Raw genomic sequence first — 19711 nt, forward strand, 5'->3', positions numbered from 1 at the left:
TCCGCTGGTGTTTTCAAATATTTTTTCTTTTATTGTAATTATGGAATTATTTTATTATAAAAAAAAAGGACAAGGCAAGGGAGGAACAAATACCACAAGTATTCCAATTCCATATAATAAGAATTTAAAATGTATCTACAAATGCATGTATTTTTATCTACTTGAGTTGTTGATCAAATTGGGGTTAGTTGAGTAGATTTTTCAATTTTTGTTAGTTAAACTCACCTCCTTCAGTTCCTTTTAGCCCAAAAAGGAGTGAGTAGGCTGTTAGGATTTGCTGTTTCCATAACTCATAATTCTGTTTCCATTACCCATAACTCAAAATATGTGGTCCTACGAAAAAAAATCTGTTTAGATTTGTTTTCAAGTTTTGTTTCCATTACTCAATTCTTTGATTTTTGAGTGATGAGTTATGAAAATTAAAAATACATTTTAGGCATTTTTAAGTTATGGAAACAGAGTTTCTATGGCATTTTGGTAGTTAAACATTCACTGAGGGTCCCACAGTCAGACATTTTGCTCTCTTCAACATACGTTATCTTTTTATCTTTTTTTTGTCTTTCACACTAGGTCTGGACACACCTTTCTCTATTCTCTTCTTCTTCCTCTTATTTTTTCTTCTTTTCTTTCATTTTCACGTTGGTTTCTAGTTTGCTTGCAATTTTTTTTTTTTCCATTCCTTTTCACTGGGTTTCTGGGCTTGGGTTCTCTTTCTTCTTCTTTTTTTCTTTTTTTTTTTTTCACGTTTGTTTCTGGGTTTGGTTGCAATTTTTTTTCTTCTTTTCTTTCTTTTTCACGTTGGTTTTTGAGTTTGGTTGCGATTTTTTTCTTTTTTCTTTTCACCGGATTGGAAAATCAATGAATCAAAGAGGAAATTATAAGCATCAAACCCATACAAAGGAAACCCATATACCCACAGATTACAAGCACCAAACTCATTCAAAGGAAACCCATATATCCATAGATTATAGGCACCAAACCCATTCAAAGATTACAAGCACCAAACCGATATACCCACAAATCGGCACCAAACAGAGTTACGGGTGATGAGCGGGTATTGCTGTTTTTCTTCTCCATTTCCACCGTCGGCACTGCTATGTCAGTCTCAAACCCATAAAAAAAAAAAAAAAAAATCAAGAACCAAACTTTTCAAACAGAACAATACCCACAAAAAATCTTTACAAATTTTACCGATAAAACTTAAGGGATTTATAAAAAATCAAACCTTGGTGACAGTGGGTTGAGAAGGTGGGAGATCGGCATCGCCACTACACGTCGGAGGAGATCAGCGCCGTCTTCCATCTTAGCTAGGTTCGGGTTTGTGTTGGGAGAGTAACAGGGCAATGGTGACTGAAGGGGAAGAAAATGAAATGAAAAGAGAGAGGGTGAGGCGGGTAGGCTAACATAACTTATGACATGATGCTCAGGTATGGGTCGTACAAAAAGTAGAAAAAATTGAATGATGAGAAGCTGAAATTAGTGCGTCAAACGGGTGAGTTTAGGAAATAGTATTTTAAGTGATGAGTTGCGAGTAATGAAAATTGAGTGAGAAGTGATGAGTGATTGTTTTCAAAAATCCAAACAGCCCCTAGTGTTCTACCAACCCTTTTTTTGGTTGCCTGAACGAGTTTAAGGGCTTGAGTGAACTCGATAGGCAGTCCAAATCAAAGCTATAATGCTTGTCTTGAAGCAAGATGCCAGCTTGGGTCTTGGAGTATTGACTAATTTGTTCAAATATGTTTTCTGACAAACTTCAAATTAAACATCCCATTTTGGTAAAAACAATTGGACTCTAACCAAAAAAAGGCTGAGTGCCAAAAATAGTTCTCCTGAGAGCATCATCTTTGACACCGCATTTCAACTGAATCCTAAAGCGGTGTCACATGGTAACTTTCAAACAGTGGAGATAAAAATGGCAGTGTCAAATGTATTTTAGAATTATACTTCATCCTAAAGTCCAGGGGGGATGGCATTGGCAAATACACTAAATGCTTTTAAAATCTCTAACATAGACGGTAACTTGGGTTGTCAATTAAATTTAGCAGAAATGGAGATTAACACTGGAAGATATGGTATCATTTGCCAGCAGGATAAGAGAGTGACATCTTGCTTAATATGATGGAGAATGAGCCAGCCTCTCTCACTCACCCTCTCAGTTAAAACCTATTATGCAAAAATCTAAACTTTCTCAATTTGCACCAACAGGTTTCTCATAATTGTTCCTGATAATGCTGAATCTATGGACATACTTGAGAGGATTCTAGAGGCAGATAAACTTTAGACTACTCCAGATATTAGCAAAGAACAGCCTCTTGGATCACTACCGGAAAATTCCGAAGTACCCAATCTGAACACCTCATAAAAATTCTTATTTTAACAGAAAATTCTTTATTTGCTAAGTTCAATGTTTTTTTTCCCAGGCCTGGAAATTCCCAAGCAAAAAGGGGGGCATTGTTCCCTCTAAGCAGAATTCTCTCCCCCTGGTTTTGCAACTTCCAAGCACTTCTTGCCTTGATTTTTGCCCAGTTTCCAGCAAATGGGTAGACATGACCACAAGCAATCAAGCAACCTCAATTTGGGCATTTCTCAATTCTCAGGCCTCCCTGCACTTTCTTCTCGATATGGATCAATCATCAATCACCTTTATAGAATAGCAAATACAAGGTAAAAAAAAAAATCCAGTCTGAAGTACAAAATAGAAGGTGTTTGTGGTTGGTCATTGTGACTGGAAAAAGGCATTTCCCTTTGTTTAGCTTCATGAATTTATCTTTGCTCTTTCATAAATTAGAATCAGGATACAACCCAAATGATGTACTGCATAATTTGTTGTCCAGAACTGTGGATCTATTTTGCAGATAGCATATGAGAAAATGCATATGCGAAATTCAGTTATCAGCTCATGACCGACAATCAAATCTTGACAGATTCAACTAGACATGAAGTCAACTATACAGTAGACCACATTTTTGCCAAAGTTACTTGGTGGAATCCATGGCATTTCAACTAAAAGCTGTCCAACATGAATGAACAACTCAAAATTTCCATGTAAGCTCCATAGCTCTTTTGGTAATAGTGTTTTTCCTTTTTTTTGGATAAGTGGTAATAGTGCTTTTCCTTACTTGAGAACCAACTATGATTTTCTCACCAAAGGCTAAAAAGCACTGAAAATCAAACTACTCGTATAATAACTGCTAAAGAAGCACCAAACACTCATAACAGAGGCTAACGAAGCTTACTAAGAACATTGATTCACTAGTCATCTAAATACACCAAAAATCAACAAACAAAAAAAAATCCACCAGGGTCCAAACACTAATTGACAGTAACGCATAATCAGAGAGCGGTGTTGAGGTTAATACTATAATAACATGATCAAACTAATAAATGGTACAATTCAACTATTAAAAATCCTAACTGATGCATGATTCACAGCCTGGATATCCATTCAATTGCAAACTAGGATTTCTACCCTTTGAAAGTCATAATTGGTCAACTTCAAATTGTAAAAGAGGGAAAGTAGGAATAAAGGTGATGCCATTATATAAAAATGAAACCAATGACAATTAATGGAAACAATTCCAATCACTTGTCACCAGGTTGGCAAATACAGATGGGACATCTTTCCAAACAGATGAAGCAAAATCACTATTTCATCTGAACAGAAAGACCTCATCAAATTGACACATGATTGTATGAACGAAAATTCCGGGAGTCAAAAGTTAATTCCAACTACCACATTTGTCAGTTTCCGCAGCTGCCCACCACGTGCATAGCATTGTGACTTGTGCCTCTCCATTCATAATAGAAAACCAATTTGTTGATCAACACTATCACGGTTTTATAATGAATTTGGTGGGTGGATACAGAGTATGTTGATTTACAGAAGGGTATTACAAGTTCTTCATGGTGCGGGATATAAGGCTCTGCTAAGAGATGGTTCTGGGGTTACAAGAGTATTCTAATTTGAAGTAGGTGTAAACCAAGAAGCCAAGAAAACCCTAATCCTTTCAAAATAGTGAAAAGATTGTTCATCCCACCTACAGGCAAAATCGACATAACAGCGTGAATTTTTCTGTGTGGCTATCAGTTTTCTTAGCATTATGGTAAATCATATTCTGAATCTTTTTTTTTTTTTTGATAAGTAATATTTTGAACAGATGTCTTAATATATCTTGAATTACCTAATACTGTGTATGAATTTATGCAGGTAGCAGAGGAGCTGACATCACTCTGTAAAATTGCATGGCCCATAGTAGCCTCAAGCTTGCTTCTATATCCCAAGGCAATCATCTCTACAATCTTCTTGGGATATCTTGGGAATGCTGAATTAGCTGGGGGCTCACTTTCAGTTGGATTTGCAAATATTACAGGCTACTCTGTTCTGAAAGGCCTGGCATTGGGGATGGAACCAATATGTTCCCAAGCTTATGGAGCAAAAAAATGGGAAGTTCTCTGCCAAACATACAAAAGGACTCAGTATCTCCTCTTTCTTGCAGCCATTCCAATTTCTCTTTTGTGGTTGAACATGGAGCCCATCCTTCTGTGGTTAGGTCAAGATCGAAACATTACGTCTGTGGCCAAGGTTTATATAACATATTCTCTTCCTGATTTACTAGCGCAAGTCCTCCTCCATCCCTTAAAGATTTTCATAAGGACACAAAGTCTAACCAAAGCCCTCACTATATCTGCTGTTTGTGCAATAATTCTCCACCTGCCTATCAACTACTATCTTGTAACATATTTGAATATGGGGATAAGAGGTGTTGCTCTAGCCTCATCCTGGACTACATTAAACCTGTACCTTGCTTTGCTAGTTTACCTTTTCCAATCAAGGACAGCACTAAAACCTTGGGATGGGAAAGCAAAACATACATGCTCTCAAGGCTGGCAACCATTGCTAGCCCTTGCAGTGCCAAGCGTTCTCTCTGTCTGTTTGGAGTGGTGGTGGTATGAGATAATGCTCCTATTGTGCGGTCTACTTAGTGATCCACAGGCAAGTGTGGCTGCAATGGGAATCCTCATACAAACAACAGGATTGCTCTATGTGTTTCCTCACTCTCTTGGCTTGGGTTTATCAACATGTGTTGGCCAAGAGTTGGGGGCTGGGCAGCCTGCGCGGGCTCAACAGACAACAATAATTGGAGTCATTGTGGCGATTGTGAGCGGTATACTGGCTTTTGCTTTTACAATTGCAGTGCAAGATGAGTGGGGCAAGCTATTTACATGTGAGCCAAATGTCCTTGCTCTAACATCAACTGCCCTTCCTGTATTAGGCTTTTGTGAGCTAGGCAATAGTCCCCAGACAGCTGCATGTGGAATCCTCACAGGCTCTGCACGGGCTAAGGTGGGTGCTTATATTAATTTTGGCTCCTTCTATCTAATTGGCATGCCAGTTGCAGTTCTCATGAGTTTTAGATTCAGAAAGGGCTTTATGGGGTTGTGGTTTGGTCTTGCGGCAGCTCAGATATCATGTATGTGCATGATGATCTACACTTTGGTTTCAACAGATTGGAAGCAACAAGCTATAAGGGCCAAGGAACTGGCTTTAGCTGCTGAAGGTGAGAATAATGATTTGGAAGTCAATCTCCTTACCTGAGTTTGGTCCCTAGAAGCTGCTAAACTACTTGTACCAGGCACCATGATATGAGATAGCCCTCACTTTCTAATGGCAAAAACCTCCTGTTTCATTCCTCACATTCCCCTCGCCCCCAAAAATAAAAATCATTCACTTCATTCTATTTTATTGTCATAGTTTTTTTTTGATAAGCAAGAAAAAATGTGTTAAACAAGGAGCATGAAGTAACAAAAAATAGAAGAAAATTATTGTCAGCTTTTTATTTGAAGAACAATTAGATAAACAAGGAAAATACTGAAAAAATTAGGACAGGTTGGAACAAAATATCATCCCAGAGGCCAAGAATCAGATCCTAAGGGTGGGAGAAGGCTACCTTCTATATTAGCCCATAGGCCTAAGCAGACTTCTATGGAAAAGGGGGGAAAAAGGCTAATATCCTCATCTACATAATAATAAATAACCCAATTTGAAACTTATATTTCATTAAAGAACGCAGAGAATACAAATTTTACATATATAACAGGCAATAAGATTTCATTAAAAAATGATTACAAGGCTGAACCATATTTGTTTGGCCAGGAAAACAACGATACCCATTATATGCAGTCATCGTTTGAGCTAACTGGTGGGATATCAACTTAATATAATGCTAAACCAACACTAATAAGGAAAAGGAAGGCTCACACCTGGGCAGATTGCAGATGTAACACATGGAAAATCTGTTTATGTCACAGATATCGCCATTGCTCTCACAGTAGCACTATTTTCCACCCTATTTTCATTTAAGTGACTTTCTCTTACTTTGATCGCGAATTTGAGATCTGCTTCTCTTCGGTGTATGAACAATCCTTCATGCATGCAAATCTTTGTTTGAATTCCACACAGGGGCTTTTGGGACAACAGCATCAGTTAATCCTCCATTCCCATTTTCCGCATTCAGCAGAGGATCAGATTCACCTTCCACTACCTGGCATCATTCAGAATTTTTTTTAGAAAATAAATACATAGCGAGGGAGAGAGAGAGAGAGAGAGTTCACAAAGCATGTTGGCATTAAATTTAACAGTGGATGAAATTTCGAGGAAGTAAAGCATGCATATTGATAGAAGAAGACAAGAATTGACAAAAGTGGCCAGAACCTGAAAAGGTTGTGCTGCTGTTTCATTAGCCTTTTGCTGACTCTCACGAGTGCAAAAGTAAGAATATAGAACCATCCCAATTAGTGCAATCAAAATCCCTAAAATATTCCTCCAGTTAAATGGGTCATGAAGTAAGACATAACCAAATGCCAATACCAAGCAAGTCTTCAGATGTCCAAGCACCTGATAGGTGACTGGGGATGTCTTTCCAATTACAAGAAATGTGCTAAAATTTACAGAGACAGATATCAGGCAGGATAGGATGATGAATGCCTGTAAGAGAGAGAGAGAGAGAGAATGAGAATAATTTCAAACATAAGGAAGGAAAGAAAGAAGGGGTCAGTCTCAGAAAGTTTTTGATTCTCACCAGTACTTGATTTGTATATTTGAAAGCAAATACATTTTGATCAGTCAAAAGCCCATCCAAAAATGGGCCAGAGATCAACAAGGTGCCTGCTTGATATGGGCAAGATTGATATAGAAGTTGGGTTGAAGAAACCTTAAACTTCTTCTGGATGGTATTTGTCATCTGAAATGAATTAGTTAAGTTCCTAAACAAGGCAAAAATAATAGAAGTGTGTTGTCCATGCAAGATTATTGCCAGCAAAGATAAACAAACTAAAGCATCAATGCCTAAGCTCAAAAGATTAAATTTTTTTTTTTTAACATGTCTCAATGATTCTTAACAAAAGGTGTGTGCACGTGGATTTTCAATTAAGGTAACATCATCAAGGATACAATTTGAGCAACACATGTTGTAACAATTGCAAGGAGAGATAGGATAGAGCCCAAAGCATTAAGTTGCACATCTGTGACTGTTGCAATCCCAACACCCAGAAGGAGGATAATGAGTGCAAGCTGAATAGTCCTACTGCAACAATAATAAGAATAAAGAACATATAAGTACAGTTTCCATAAATTACAAATCAGAGACCAGATTATTTCATAGTTGAAGAAACCAAAATGCATTTAAATTGGTTCAGAAAAGAGGTCACGTGTTTGCAAACTTAATAAATGACAGCAGCAGTTGAGGAGACAACATTGGCAATCCATGCTCAAAGAATTAAAAGGATAGAAAAGAAGCGCTTGATGCACTGAGATGCAGATCCATAACAGTAGCAACCATGTTCTTTAGAACACATATAGTTTCAGGACAATGTTTGCCAGAAGTGAGCAACAAAGACTGATCATCACTAAAAATTTAATTCAGGTGGGAAGCATTACCAAAACAAAATGTGCTAAACCACAAGAGAGTTGAGGCAAAAGCAAAGATGTGACAGCATAATATGATAAGACCCTAGATAGCACTAAATGCTAAAGAAGGATTTAAATAACTACAGCAAGTGGTTGGTACTTATGCCTTGAAGAAATGCAATATGTCTCTCCAAAGGGAGGGGAAGACAATTTGATATCCAGAAACCATAATAATTAGCTTGAGCGCAACTAAAGAACTACCTTTTTACTTGTAACCTTACAAATGATTTTTATGATATGTAACCTATGAAGCACGGGTACAGATTCAGGTTCGGGTGCGGGTGCGGGTGCGGGTGCAAGACTTGGCAATTTAAAAAAAAGTAGAGTGTGGGTGCGGTGGGATACATTTACTAATAAATTATTAAATATATTTTCAGATAATGGTAAACATATACCAATTTAAGAGCAATAATAACTACAAATAATTCGGTAATTTCAATTTAAGTTGTTTAACCAACAAATAATTTGACAAATATATAATAAGTTAATAACTAAATAAGAAATCAACTCAAATTTTTATTTTATTTTATTTTTTAACATGTATTTTGGCCGGTTTCATCCGGAATCGGAGCCGAATCGGCACATTGAGTGCGAATTGGCGCGTCGCCGAGTGTCCGGTGCGGGTGTGGCGGCCCTAGAGCCGTACCCGTGCTTTCTAGTATGTAACCTTATACAGAATGCCAAGACAGTTATGCATCAAATTCGAACATGACTGACCTTGAAAAATTAGCAACAAATAGTAGTCTTATAATAACTGAAGATAACCATGACATGCATTGAAAACAAACACAAATTCACAAAAGAACCCCACAATTCATGCAAGAAAATTTTGAGTTACTATTAAATCAATAATGATATTGGAATAATATAGTGCTTCACAAGAATCACAACAATTTTACAATTCCAGTGAAAAATGTCCTCTTTATGAAGCATCCATCGGGCTTCCAAATCATATGACCTGAAAAGTTGATAAATCAAACAATTCTGGTGCTAAGAAACTCACCAACATTCTGTTTTCAACCCTATTCTTTGGGATGAACAATCACTACCAGATGGCTGCAATACAGTTTGAGATGACACGTGCAACTAAATGATAGGACCTTTGAAAGCATCCCTAAGGGTACTACTTACAAGTACACAATCACAGAGAGTAGCCAAATAAGGGAATTTTACATTCAAGTGAAAATAATGTAGTTGACACAGCATAATGTCCAAGTTCATGATGAACTAATAATTATTTTAGGTTAGTGCATCAGTATATCAACATCTTAGTCATAAAAGGGTAAAAGTGTCTCGAGAAACCTGAATTTCTTGCCAAGGAAGAGGGTCTCCAAGACTACAGTGCAAGGAATGATTGCCAGCTTGGTCATCTGGATTTAAAAAGGAGTAGTTCAGAATTTCTTAAACTTAATAAGAAAGGCTAAAAGAACACAGGACAAACATATATGTAAAATTCAAAATAGAGTAAGAATTACAATAGTACCTGATAAAATCCAACAGAATTGAAACCCAGGCTCAAATTCAAAAGCCCAATGGAGATCCCATTTAGAATGCCAAAGCCCATTACAGCACTTTGGTCAAAAGGTTTGTGTTCAAAGAATTTCATCTTTAAAGCCACATGAAGAGAACAAAAGGTGACTAGAAGATGCCAGCTTGTCAAAGTTGTAGCTGCAGAAATATGAGAGGATAAAAGATGTTATTACACCTTAAATCGTAAGGTCTAACAAAGCAAATCATTATCATCATGACTGTAACAATATGATCAAAATGAGACTAATCTTCTTCTTTTTTGAATTAGTAGAATGAGACTAATATCCCCAAACATTTTTTTGGAAAGGATAATCTAGTTGAGGGCTTTACATCACAATTGGCACATCCAACGGAAGTGCTAACGTCTCATATGCTCATAACAACACAACTGGGCAACCACGTGTGTGACTATTGAACAGTTGTTCAAAGTCATTAGGGAATTGCCAAGTCATTGCCTGCCCATAATTACCCCCACCTTTGTCTGATTCAGGCAACAGGTGATCTAGACCAACAAAGTGATGTCTTAAATTTATTGGGAGACGGGATATCATCCTAGAGAACAAATCAAGGCAACTCAAAACTGCAGTGATAACCGGATGTGTCAACTCTTGCTTCAACAAGAAATTACAAAGATGAACCTTGTGATTTCTTCATATTTAGATAGTAAGAAACGAGTCATCCACTTATGTCTTTCATTCTATATAGGGGATCCCAAAGTATACCAATTATGAAAATATGTGAACTTATCATTCAATAATCTTGTTTTGGCAAATAGTGGAACTAAGTCGAGCTAATATGCTATAGTAAAAATCAAAATCAAATTTATTAGACTAGGTCTAGTAAACTCATGGACTCCAAAATAAGCAACAAATACTCATATGGACCAGGATATACTAAATTATAAATCTGATTATTTTGGATATGCCAGAATATGTCTCTAATACATCCAAGATATTTGGGTCGGCATGAAATATTCATGATAAAAATATGAGGGATCCTTTGAAGGTAACTTGGGTTAAAAAAAAAAAAACTAATTCATCAGAAAATGCCTTTATTCATCACTCATCAGGAAAAAAATCCCTAGCACCATAACTTAGTAAAAATTTTCTACTATGAATAAGTGAAGTATAAAATTCAATAATTGTCTTATACATAGAATTGAACACAGAACCAGATGGCTCATCGGAGATTATATATCAGTTACCAATATATCACAAAATGAGATTAGCTATTAGAACTTTAAATTCCTCGATTTACAAACATCAAAGAATAGGGGCGAGGGGAAAGACTAGAGAGGGATGCTCTAATTCCATGGAGCCACTTCAAATGTCCAGCCGTCACCATTAATAAATATAGTTAGCATGAAAGATCTCCCATTTTGGTACTTCAATGCATAAATTACAACAATTTAGATTAGTCCCTTTCTACTTGATATACTATTATTTATAACTCGCCAACCTCATATCCCCCACTTTGACAGTTAGACACTTAACTACGTCAATAAAAATCAAATTACAAAGAAAGAAACATACCCAATAAGGTCAAACATAAATGAAACACAAAAGCACATATCTTAACTATAATTTATTAACAAGATTGTAACTTGGCAAAAGAATCAGACAAAAAACTACAAATGCCACGTTTGACCAAAATATCTAGCAGAAAACGAGGTTGTGAAACAAAAAAACCTTAAACTTACCGAAATGAAAACCCAATGAGCTCATTAGAGCCTTGTTACAAATCACAATAGACACAGATGAAACCACGGACAGAGACAACGCCCCAACTGTTCCCAGCTGGAATCGCTCACCCTCACCCATCTTCTTTGATTTCCTGTTACTGGTCTCTCTAATCACAAACCCACCTCAAATTCCACTAACTGGAAGTGGCTGTTTGATAAAAACCAAAGCTTTGGATCTGATCCGATCTGGGTGTGTGAGTAAAAATGGGATTGTGGGGCGGTCTTTGATTTTTGATAAAAAGAAAACTTTCTTGGTTAGGCAAGCAGTCACTTTGGGAAGAAAAGAAGTGCCACTAAAGTTAAAACAGACTGTATCAGTATGTGTCTGGTTTGGTGAATTGGTACTAATTTAATAGCAGTATACCAAAACTAACTAAATTTGATAATTATGAGGTATTAGAAACCAAAAAATAAATGAAATACAATACAATACAATGTCGGAACTGGGTTTTGTTGTTTTGTTTTTTTGCTTTGCTTTTTCAGAGGTGTAAGGACAAGTGGGGGTTGAAAAAGCTGGGGGATTGTAAAGAGTAATAGAGGCAGAGGATTCGGATATTGTGATTCAGAGAATGAATTAAGAGGAAAGAGAGTAGGAAAAGAAAGAAAGGTAACGCGGTTTTGATCAAAGATGGAGATTGGGTTTTTTTGTTTGTGTCGGTGTCCGGTCATTCGGGTCCTACGGTTTCGTAGAATGAATGAATGAATCTAATTGCTGAACTTTCAACCCGTTCATTTTTTTTTTTTTAAATTTCTGTGATTGGTAAATACATTAATTTATTATAATTTCATCTAAATGATTTTCCTTGGGGTTTTTACCACAAAAAAAAAAAAGATTTTTCCTGTGGTTGATAATTTGATACTATCTACGTAATAAAATTTGATAAATGTTAACGAGCACTGTGCGATATTTGTTAACATTTTATTTTTTGTGTTTCATTTAAAAAGACAAAAAAAAAACTATCAAAAAAATTGCCAAAATAGATTAAAAAAAATTGAAAAAGTGTCAAAAGTTAAAAAAGTTATACAAAAAATTACCTAAAATGTGTTGTTAACGGTCATTTTACGGTACCCGTTAACACAACCCATAAAATTTATATACTAGAAAGCTTGAGTCCTTACCATATAGGGTAAGATTTTTTTTTTTTCCTAACTGTTTATAAATGGAAGCTCATTACATTGTGGATATATTTCATGTCATCAATATTCTCTTTGATTTTTTTTTTGTCGACAAAAAAAACAAAAGATTCGTATTCCTCTGGATGGGTGAACCAAAGGCAATTTGCATTTTATTATTATTGGTATGTTTTATTTCCTCTCTCTAAGTCTTATCTCCTCCAGTCTCTTCCTCTGTTCCAGCTTTCATACTAGTATTACACAATTGGAATGAGTACAACATCAATTACAACACCAATACTTGGAGAGAGATAGAATAACTAAATGAGAGAAGGAAAAACATAAAACATAGAGAGATATAAAGCTGGTTGAGAGAGAGAGAGAGAGAGAGTGGAGTGGAATCCGAAAGTTCCAAATTCATATTTTCATTCAAAAAAAAAAAAAAAAGTAGAATCCAAATATTCGCTTTCTAAGAAATAAGTTGGAACCATAAGTTGAAAATTCGGATTTGCTTTTAGAGAGTAAAAAAAAAAAAAATTCAAATCTTCAGCATCCATATTTGCTTTTAAAAATAAAAAAGGTGGGATCTAGATTGTGAAGATCTGGATTCCTCTTATTTATAATTTTTTTCCTTTTAAATCCCAAAATTTTAATTTATTTCACTATTAATAATAATTTACTAGTTACCACCGCTCTTCCTTAGTGTGGTAGTCATAAGAGCGGTGGTCACTTTACAAATATAAATACTTGTGGGGTGTAGGCGGCAAAAGCCGGGATTCAAGTCTCTAGGAGAGAACTTCACACACATATACACTCAGATTAAATTAGAGGAAAAATTCTATTTTGTATTAAAAAAAAAAATTGCTAGTTGCCTTGAGTGATTACTTTTTAGGAGTGGCTGGAGAAGACATAACCTATGCAGCTTGTGCTTGTGCACAAACTTTCTAATTAAAGATTCTAAAGAAAACAAAATTTAAAAATCTTTGGACTAGATGATTATTTATAAAATTATACTGATTTTTCTTCTTCAACTTTTTGAGTTTATTTTAGCTTATGTATGATTTTTAAATATTTTATTTTATTTTTCTAGGTATAACAATACATTTGAGTGGTATTTTTAAGCTCAATGGACCAATGAAAATAAGCTCTTCCAAATACACTTTAATTTCAACAATAAATAGAGTTGAAGTTAATATAATATAAATACTTGTGTGATGTTTTTGGCCAACAAAAAAAAATTGAGACAATACGAGCCTGTTTGAAATCCGTTTATTTTGCTGAAATTGAAATTTTTTTGTTGAAAGTACTATATACATAGAGGTAAAAGAGAAAATTTTGGTAAATAGTATGAATTTCGGAAAATTTTCAGTGAATGGTATGCGGTTGAAAGTATTTAGTAAGTTGGACTTTTTTTTGAAAATCGAGTTTGTGAAACTCGAGTTCCACCCCAAAATCGAGTTTCTCAAACTCGATTTAGACCCAACGTGAATTTTAAAAAAAAAAAAAGAAAAAAAAGTAGAACTCGAGTTTACTAAACTCGAGCTCCACTTTAAAAAAACAACAGAACTCGTGCTTGCTTCCCTCGAGTTCCATTTGGTTTATTTTTTTCTAAAGCATGGAACTCGAGTTTACTAAAATCGAGTTCCACTTTTTTTTTTTTTTTTAATTCACAACAAGTCTAAATCAAGATTGAGAAACTCGATTTTGGGGTGGAACTTGAGTTTCACAAACTCGATTTTCAAAAAACAATCCAACTTACTAAATACTTTCAACCGCATACCATTCACTGAAAATTTTTCGGAATTCGTACTATTTACCAAATTTGGCCGAGGTAAAAGTTAATTGAAATAGTATAATGTGACCCATGAATAGTACCAAAAAGTGCAGTGAGACCCATGAATAGTAGCAAAAATAAATTGGCTTTTTAATTTGGATCCAAACACACACTACAATGAGTCTTAAGCTTTTTGAAGGGATGTTAATGTGCTTTAAGAAAAGCTTCTTTTTTTTATATATAAAGAATTGTCAAAAGTTTACAAGAGCTTAATTAACATCTCTAAAAAGAAAAAGGAAAAGATACAACTTTTTGTATAATAAAAAAGACACAATTTTTACACATTTTGCTTAAAAAATGCTTCATACCAATGCTTCTAAAAGTGTGCAAAGATGTGTATATTTATACACTTGTTACAGTAACTGTGTATATTTGCACGGTTACTATAGCTCGTCCATTTATTATTTTATTAATTTTTTCTCTCTCTTGTTTCTGTTGTTCTCCGTTTTTCTCTCTTTTGTCTTTGCTTCTTTTTGACCTTCTCTGTCTCACTCCTCATTCACTCTCTACTTCAACCACTCATCTGGAAGCTCTTCTTTCTTCAAGCATTTTTTCTACATCTGTAAGCTCTCAACCATCTGGTATGGGCAAGGTAACTCTACAAAATCTGATGGGTATGCGAAAAACCCTCTCTTTTCCGCTTGTTTCATAAGAATACGCCGATTGGTAGGGTCTGGGATTGGGTCACCCCCTCTGACACCCAGCTTTAGCCTGCAGTCTAAGTGTTTGGAAAAATGTTTAAGAGGGAATGGGTCATCAGAAGAGAGCAAAGCGAAGCGCACTTTCTTCTTTTTTAGATCGTAATGACTAAAGAGAAGGTAGGGTGAGTCTTTGGTGGTGTTTGAGAGAGTCCAATTGTGGTATTTTGTGTTGAAGTCATGGCTGGAAATTAAAGAGAACCAGGACTTAGAAATGCACCTAAATCTAATGATGACAATGGTTGGGTTTGAGAGAGAGAGAGACCATGAGTGAGAAAATAATAAAAAATGTAAAAGAATGAATATTTTATTGAATAAATGTATAAAATAAATAAACTGATGTGGGTATTTTGTAAAAATGAATGTGTAAAATAGAAAAAGTAGGTTTTAGATATGTAAAATGGAAAAAACTTTGCATCCACTAATGTGGATGCTCTAAGTATTTTTAATATGAACGTCTAGGATTCAAATTCTTTCCACCCATTATAACTATAATTATTGAATTATAAAAAAAATAACAACAACAGCAACAAATAATAATAATAATAATAATAATAATAATAATAATAATAATAATAATAATAATAATAAGCATTTGGTCATTTTTTAAAGAGTTTTAAGGAGGTTCTGAGTAAAACTGAATATTTGAATATTTTTATAAAAAAAAAAAAATCAACAATTCATTATTCTCTATACAAATTCATAATTTTAGTGCTTTTTTTTTTTTTTTTTTATGGGACATAATTTTGGTGCTTTATTCATTGTAATCTCTCTCTCTCTCTCTCTCTCTCACACACACACACACACACATGTATATATTAGAATCATGTAATTTGTCACACTTCCGTTTTTTAGTTAAGTGTGCATTTGGGAACCAATGAAAATTATAAATTATTTCACTATTCAGCTTGTTTTTGCTACTATTCATGGATCTCACTGCACTTTTTGATACTATTCATGAGTTCCATTGTACTATTTCAACTAACTCTTACCTTTATCTACATTACCTTCAACAATAAGTTTTCAGTTCCAGCAAAATAAACGGTATCCAAACAGACCCTAAGCCTTTATATTACCACAAAAAAAAAAAAACTCTATAGTTAAAAACCAACTTAAAAGTAATGTCAAATGGACATTTGTAGATGCCATTATAATTATCAATCAATTTATTAATGTATTACGGCCAAATCGGCCATTTACCACTTTTCGCAAAAATTATTAGCAATATACCACTATTTGCAAAATAAGTAGCAATATACTGCTTTTTTTGAAACTTGAGTTAGCAATATACCATTTTTTTGGAACTCGAGTTCATGAAACTCGAGTTTGCTGTGTAAATCGAGTTTCATAAAAAAAAAACTTGTGCTGACGTGAATTTTTTTATTGAAGAAATGCCACATGGAACTAGAGTTTGGTAAACTCGAGTGCCATGCAACACAATACTCGAACTTACTAAACTCGAGTTCTTTGTAAATACAAAACTTAAATGTAATGCTTTTTTTTCTTTTTTCTTTTTCCTTCTATGGTACTCGAGCTTACCAAGCTCGAGTTCCTTGTAATATGGACCTCGAGTTTGCTAAGCTCAAGTTCCTTATATATATATATTGATAATCCACAAATAAACATAAACATAAAAATAAGTAATATTTGTCATTTGAACGCACAAACATATGTTTTTATTTATTTAAATAGAACAATTGTAAAATATAGAAATTTTAATTTCAACATTCTAATTTTTAAATACAGATTTATTTTGATGTGTAAAAAATTCAGATTTGTATTTAATGAAAATACATATCAGTTTTGAAGTGTAAAAAAAATTCAGATCTGTATTTAATGAAAATACAAATATGTTTTTAGTTTTAAAAAAAAAGATCCATAATGAGCATATTTTTTTAACTCAAAAGAAAAATCATAATAACAAGAGATTTATTTAAAGAAATATTTTAACTAAGTTTATGCAACTCATAGCAATAACATCAGAAAATAAAATAAAATAAACATCCTTAATCTAATCACGCACCATCAAGTAGAACTAATAGAAAAGATCACAGAATAAGGAAAACAAAAACTGCCTCTTGCATGGATGTGCTCTTCTTAGTGAAAGAATATTTTAGGGTTCAAAGAAATGTATTCAATTCTCTTTGAAACCTGAAACATCTTGCTTACAAAAAAGAAATTCCTAAGGCTAGAGCCTCTAGATCATCTTTAACGTAAGAGAGAAAAGAAAAGAAAATAAGAGTTAGAAAGAGGGAAAATTAGAGACCACGAAAAAATATGCTAAATTATGAGATCCAGCCTCAATTTATAGATGTATAGAAGAAATCTTTTACATTCCTCTTGGAAACAGTATGAGTCAAGAACTTACATATCCAGACGTGGTAAGACGTAAGTTCTTCTTTATATCCGAGTGGTTCACTATTTCTGCAATACTTATCAATCATTGACCATATAGTAATTTGAAATAGGATTGATAAAGTAACAATATGTAGCTTAAACTTCTTTTGGTGTGCCCATGGCTAAAAATGGAGTGAGATTTTTCTTTTACATATTCTAATTTCTTATTGTAACCCCCAATATTTCAGCCAATTTGACCATAATGCTTCCTAGAAGTTAGAAATTGATGAGTATGTTAAAAATGAATGAACAAGGGGTATGAGTGGCCTAAAAATTAATATTTTGGAATTATGATTTCTATATTTTATAATGCTTCTATTTAAATAAATAAAAACATATGTTTGTGTGTTCAAATGAAAAAAATTACTTATTTTGATGTTTATGTTTATTTGTTAATTATCAAATTTTTTTTTTAAAGTATAAGGAACTCGAGCTTAGCAAACTCGAGTTCATATTACAAGGAACTCAAGCTTGGTAAGCTCGAGTACCATAGAAGGAAAAAAAAAAACATTAAGCTCGAGTTTTATATTTACAAAGAACTCGAGCTTGGTAAGCTCGAGTATTGTGTTGCATGGAACTTGAGTTTACCAAGCTCGAGTTCCATGTGGCATTTAAAAAAAAAAATCCATGTCAGCACAAGTTTTTATTTATTTATGAAACTCGAGTGTTTAAAACTCGATTTACACAACAAACTCGAGTTCATGAAACTCGAGTTTCAAAAAGTGGTATATTGCTACTTATTTTGTAAACAATGATATTTTGCTAATAATTTCCGCGAAAAGTGGTAAATGACCAATTTCGCCAATGTATTTTTATGTGTGTTGCTTATGAGAATTCATCAAGCAATTAGAATTTAACAAGATGTAACAACTTTCTTTACAAGGAGATCAACAACCACTATATAATATGAGTATTGCTTATAAGAACTAGGGGTGGTAAAATTGGAAACGACTCGTGAACTGGACACGACTCGTGAACTCAATACGACATAGCACGACATGAAACTAGCAGGTTATGAGTTGAGGTTTAATGAGTTCGTGTCATATTCTTTTTGACACACATGACCCGTTTAATAAATAGTTTGGGTTAGTGTTCAACATATGGAATCCGTTTGACCCGTTTAATTAATAATATTTTACTAATATACCTTTCAAACCCTAGGTACATAAACTTATTAGTCATTGTGGTTTTTTTTTTTTTTACATATTGTGACTGATTATTTGTGATATTAAGATATGCTTTAATTTTGAATAATTATTTGTGATGCAGTTATTCATTAGTTCTAAATTTTATATTAAAAATATTTATTTGTTTGTTTTTTCATAAATATATATTTTTTATTTTGATAAAATCTAATAAACAAGTCGACATGACTGACCCGTTTAATAAATAGGTTGTGTTAGAGTTGAGGAATCTTAATTCGTTTAATAAATATGTTGAGTTAGTGTTGACCTATATAGTCGGATACTCATAAGTTGACACGACACGAACTCGACAAGCGAATATGAATTGTCACCCCTAATAAGAACTCAATGAGTAGTTAAAATTTAAATGGAAGCAACAAATTTCTTAAGTAAATTATCAACTACTAAGCATTATATGTAGTGCTTGTGAGAACTCATTTGGTAATTAGAATTTCAATGGAAGTAACAACTTTCTTTACAAGTAAATTAACAATTCCATCAAGAGCTTTGTAGATCAATGGTTAAATTAGCATCTAGGTTATCAAATGATGCGGTTGAAAAGGAAAAAAGAAGAAAGAATAATAAACTACAAGAACGGAAGAACCTTGAAACCAACTTTGTCCGCCATTTGTGAAACAAGGGGCATTGAAGCCGGATCAAGACCCATCCATTTTCCACTTCACATTTGGCTCTCCCCACCCCCCCAAGAAAAAGGCCATTACCACCTTTATGCCAATTTGAGAAACAGCAAAATTATTTTTTACCAAAACTGGAAGAATGCAATAGATCAGCCAGAAAGTGAAATAAAGAAAGATGTTTAGGGTATAAAAATAAATGTCAGTAGTCTCCTCCAAAAAGATATTAAAAAACAAAAAGAAAAGGCAAAGACTAAAGTGCATCACTCCAATACACTGAATCGTTGAGATGATGATATGTGTTTATGTGTTGCCATTACAGACTATAATGGGTGCAAAATATACATGTTGAATAAAATATATTTTTATATTTTTTTGTGTATTGATGTATGTTATAGATTCATTGCACATAATTTAGTAGAGTGATAGAGATTTTGATTGTGAAGGTAACAATAGCATGAGTACTTTTGCAAATATAATAATTTTCATAATAATTGAATTGATAATATTTTATTATGAACATCACACTATTATCTATCATTCACAATTTGTTATATTTGTATTTACAAATTTTTTTGCGAAGTTTTAGGGTTTAAATTTGACGCAAGTAAAA

The 19711-nt window shown here is 33.9% G+C and overlaps 2 protein-coding genes across 2 annotated transcripts; one reads left to right on the forward strand and one right to left on the reverse strand.

The window, feature by feature from the left end:
* Positions 1-3949: 3949 nt before the first annotated feature.
* LOC142640408 (protein DETOXIFICATION 53-like) lies at positions 3950-5696 on the forward strand. The gene has a single exon (XM_075814483.1). It carries the CDS (start codon positions 4202-4204, stop codon positions 5594-5596), a length of 1395 nt encoding a protein of 464 aa, XP_075670598.1. The 5' UTR covers positions 3950-4201; the 3' UTR covers positions 5597-5696.
* A 336-nt stretch (positions 5697-6032) lies between these two features.
* On the reverse strand, positions 6033-11930 carry LOC142640409 (UDP-xylose transporter 3-like). The gene is made up of 7 exons (XM_075814484.1): positions 11196-11930; positions 9450-9634; positions 9269-9336; positions 7451-7583; positions 7080-7241; positions 6713-6985; positions 6033-6542 (listed from the first exon to the last, which is right to left on the reverse strand). Exons 1-7 carry the CDS (start codon positions 11314-11316, stop codon positions 6426-6428), a joined length of 1059 nt encoding a protein of 352 aa, XP_075670599.1. The 5' UTR covers positions 11317-11930; the 3' UTR covers positions 6033-6425.
* Between the last annotated feature and the right edge of the window lie 7781 nt (positions 11931-19711).

This window comes from Castanea sativa, chromosome 6, assembly GCF_040712315.1.
Source record: "Castanea sativa cultivar Marrone di Chiusa Pesio chromosome 6, ASM4071231v1".
NCBI lineage: Eukaryota > Viridiplantae > Streptophyta > Magnoliopsida > Fagales > Fagaceae > Castanea > Castanea sativa.

What these genes read in the sequence shown, in the direction of transcription:
- LOC142640408 (XM_075814483.1), top strand. Translation starts at nt 4,202, where the DNA reads ATGCAGGTAGCAGAGGAGCTGACATCACTCTGTAAAATTGCATGGCCC.
- LOC142640409 (XM_075814484.1), bottom strand. Translation starts at nt 11,316, where the DNA reads ATGGGTGAGGGTGAGCGATTCCAGCTGGGAACAGTTGGGGCGTTGTCT. An exon ending in CAACATGTGTTGCTCAAATT is followed by an intron (nt 7,242 to 7,450) that starts GTATCCTTGATG and finishes AATTCATTTCAG; the next exon opens with ATGACAAATACCATCCAGAA. An exon ending in CAGCAGCACAACCTTTTCAG is followed by an intron (nt 6,543 to 6,712) that starts GTTCTGGCCACT and finishes GAATGATGCCAG; the next exon opens with GTAGTGGAAGGTGAATCTGA.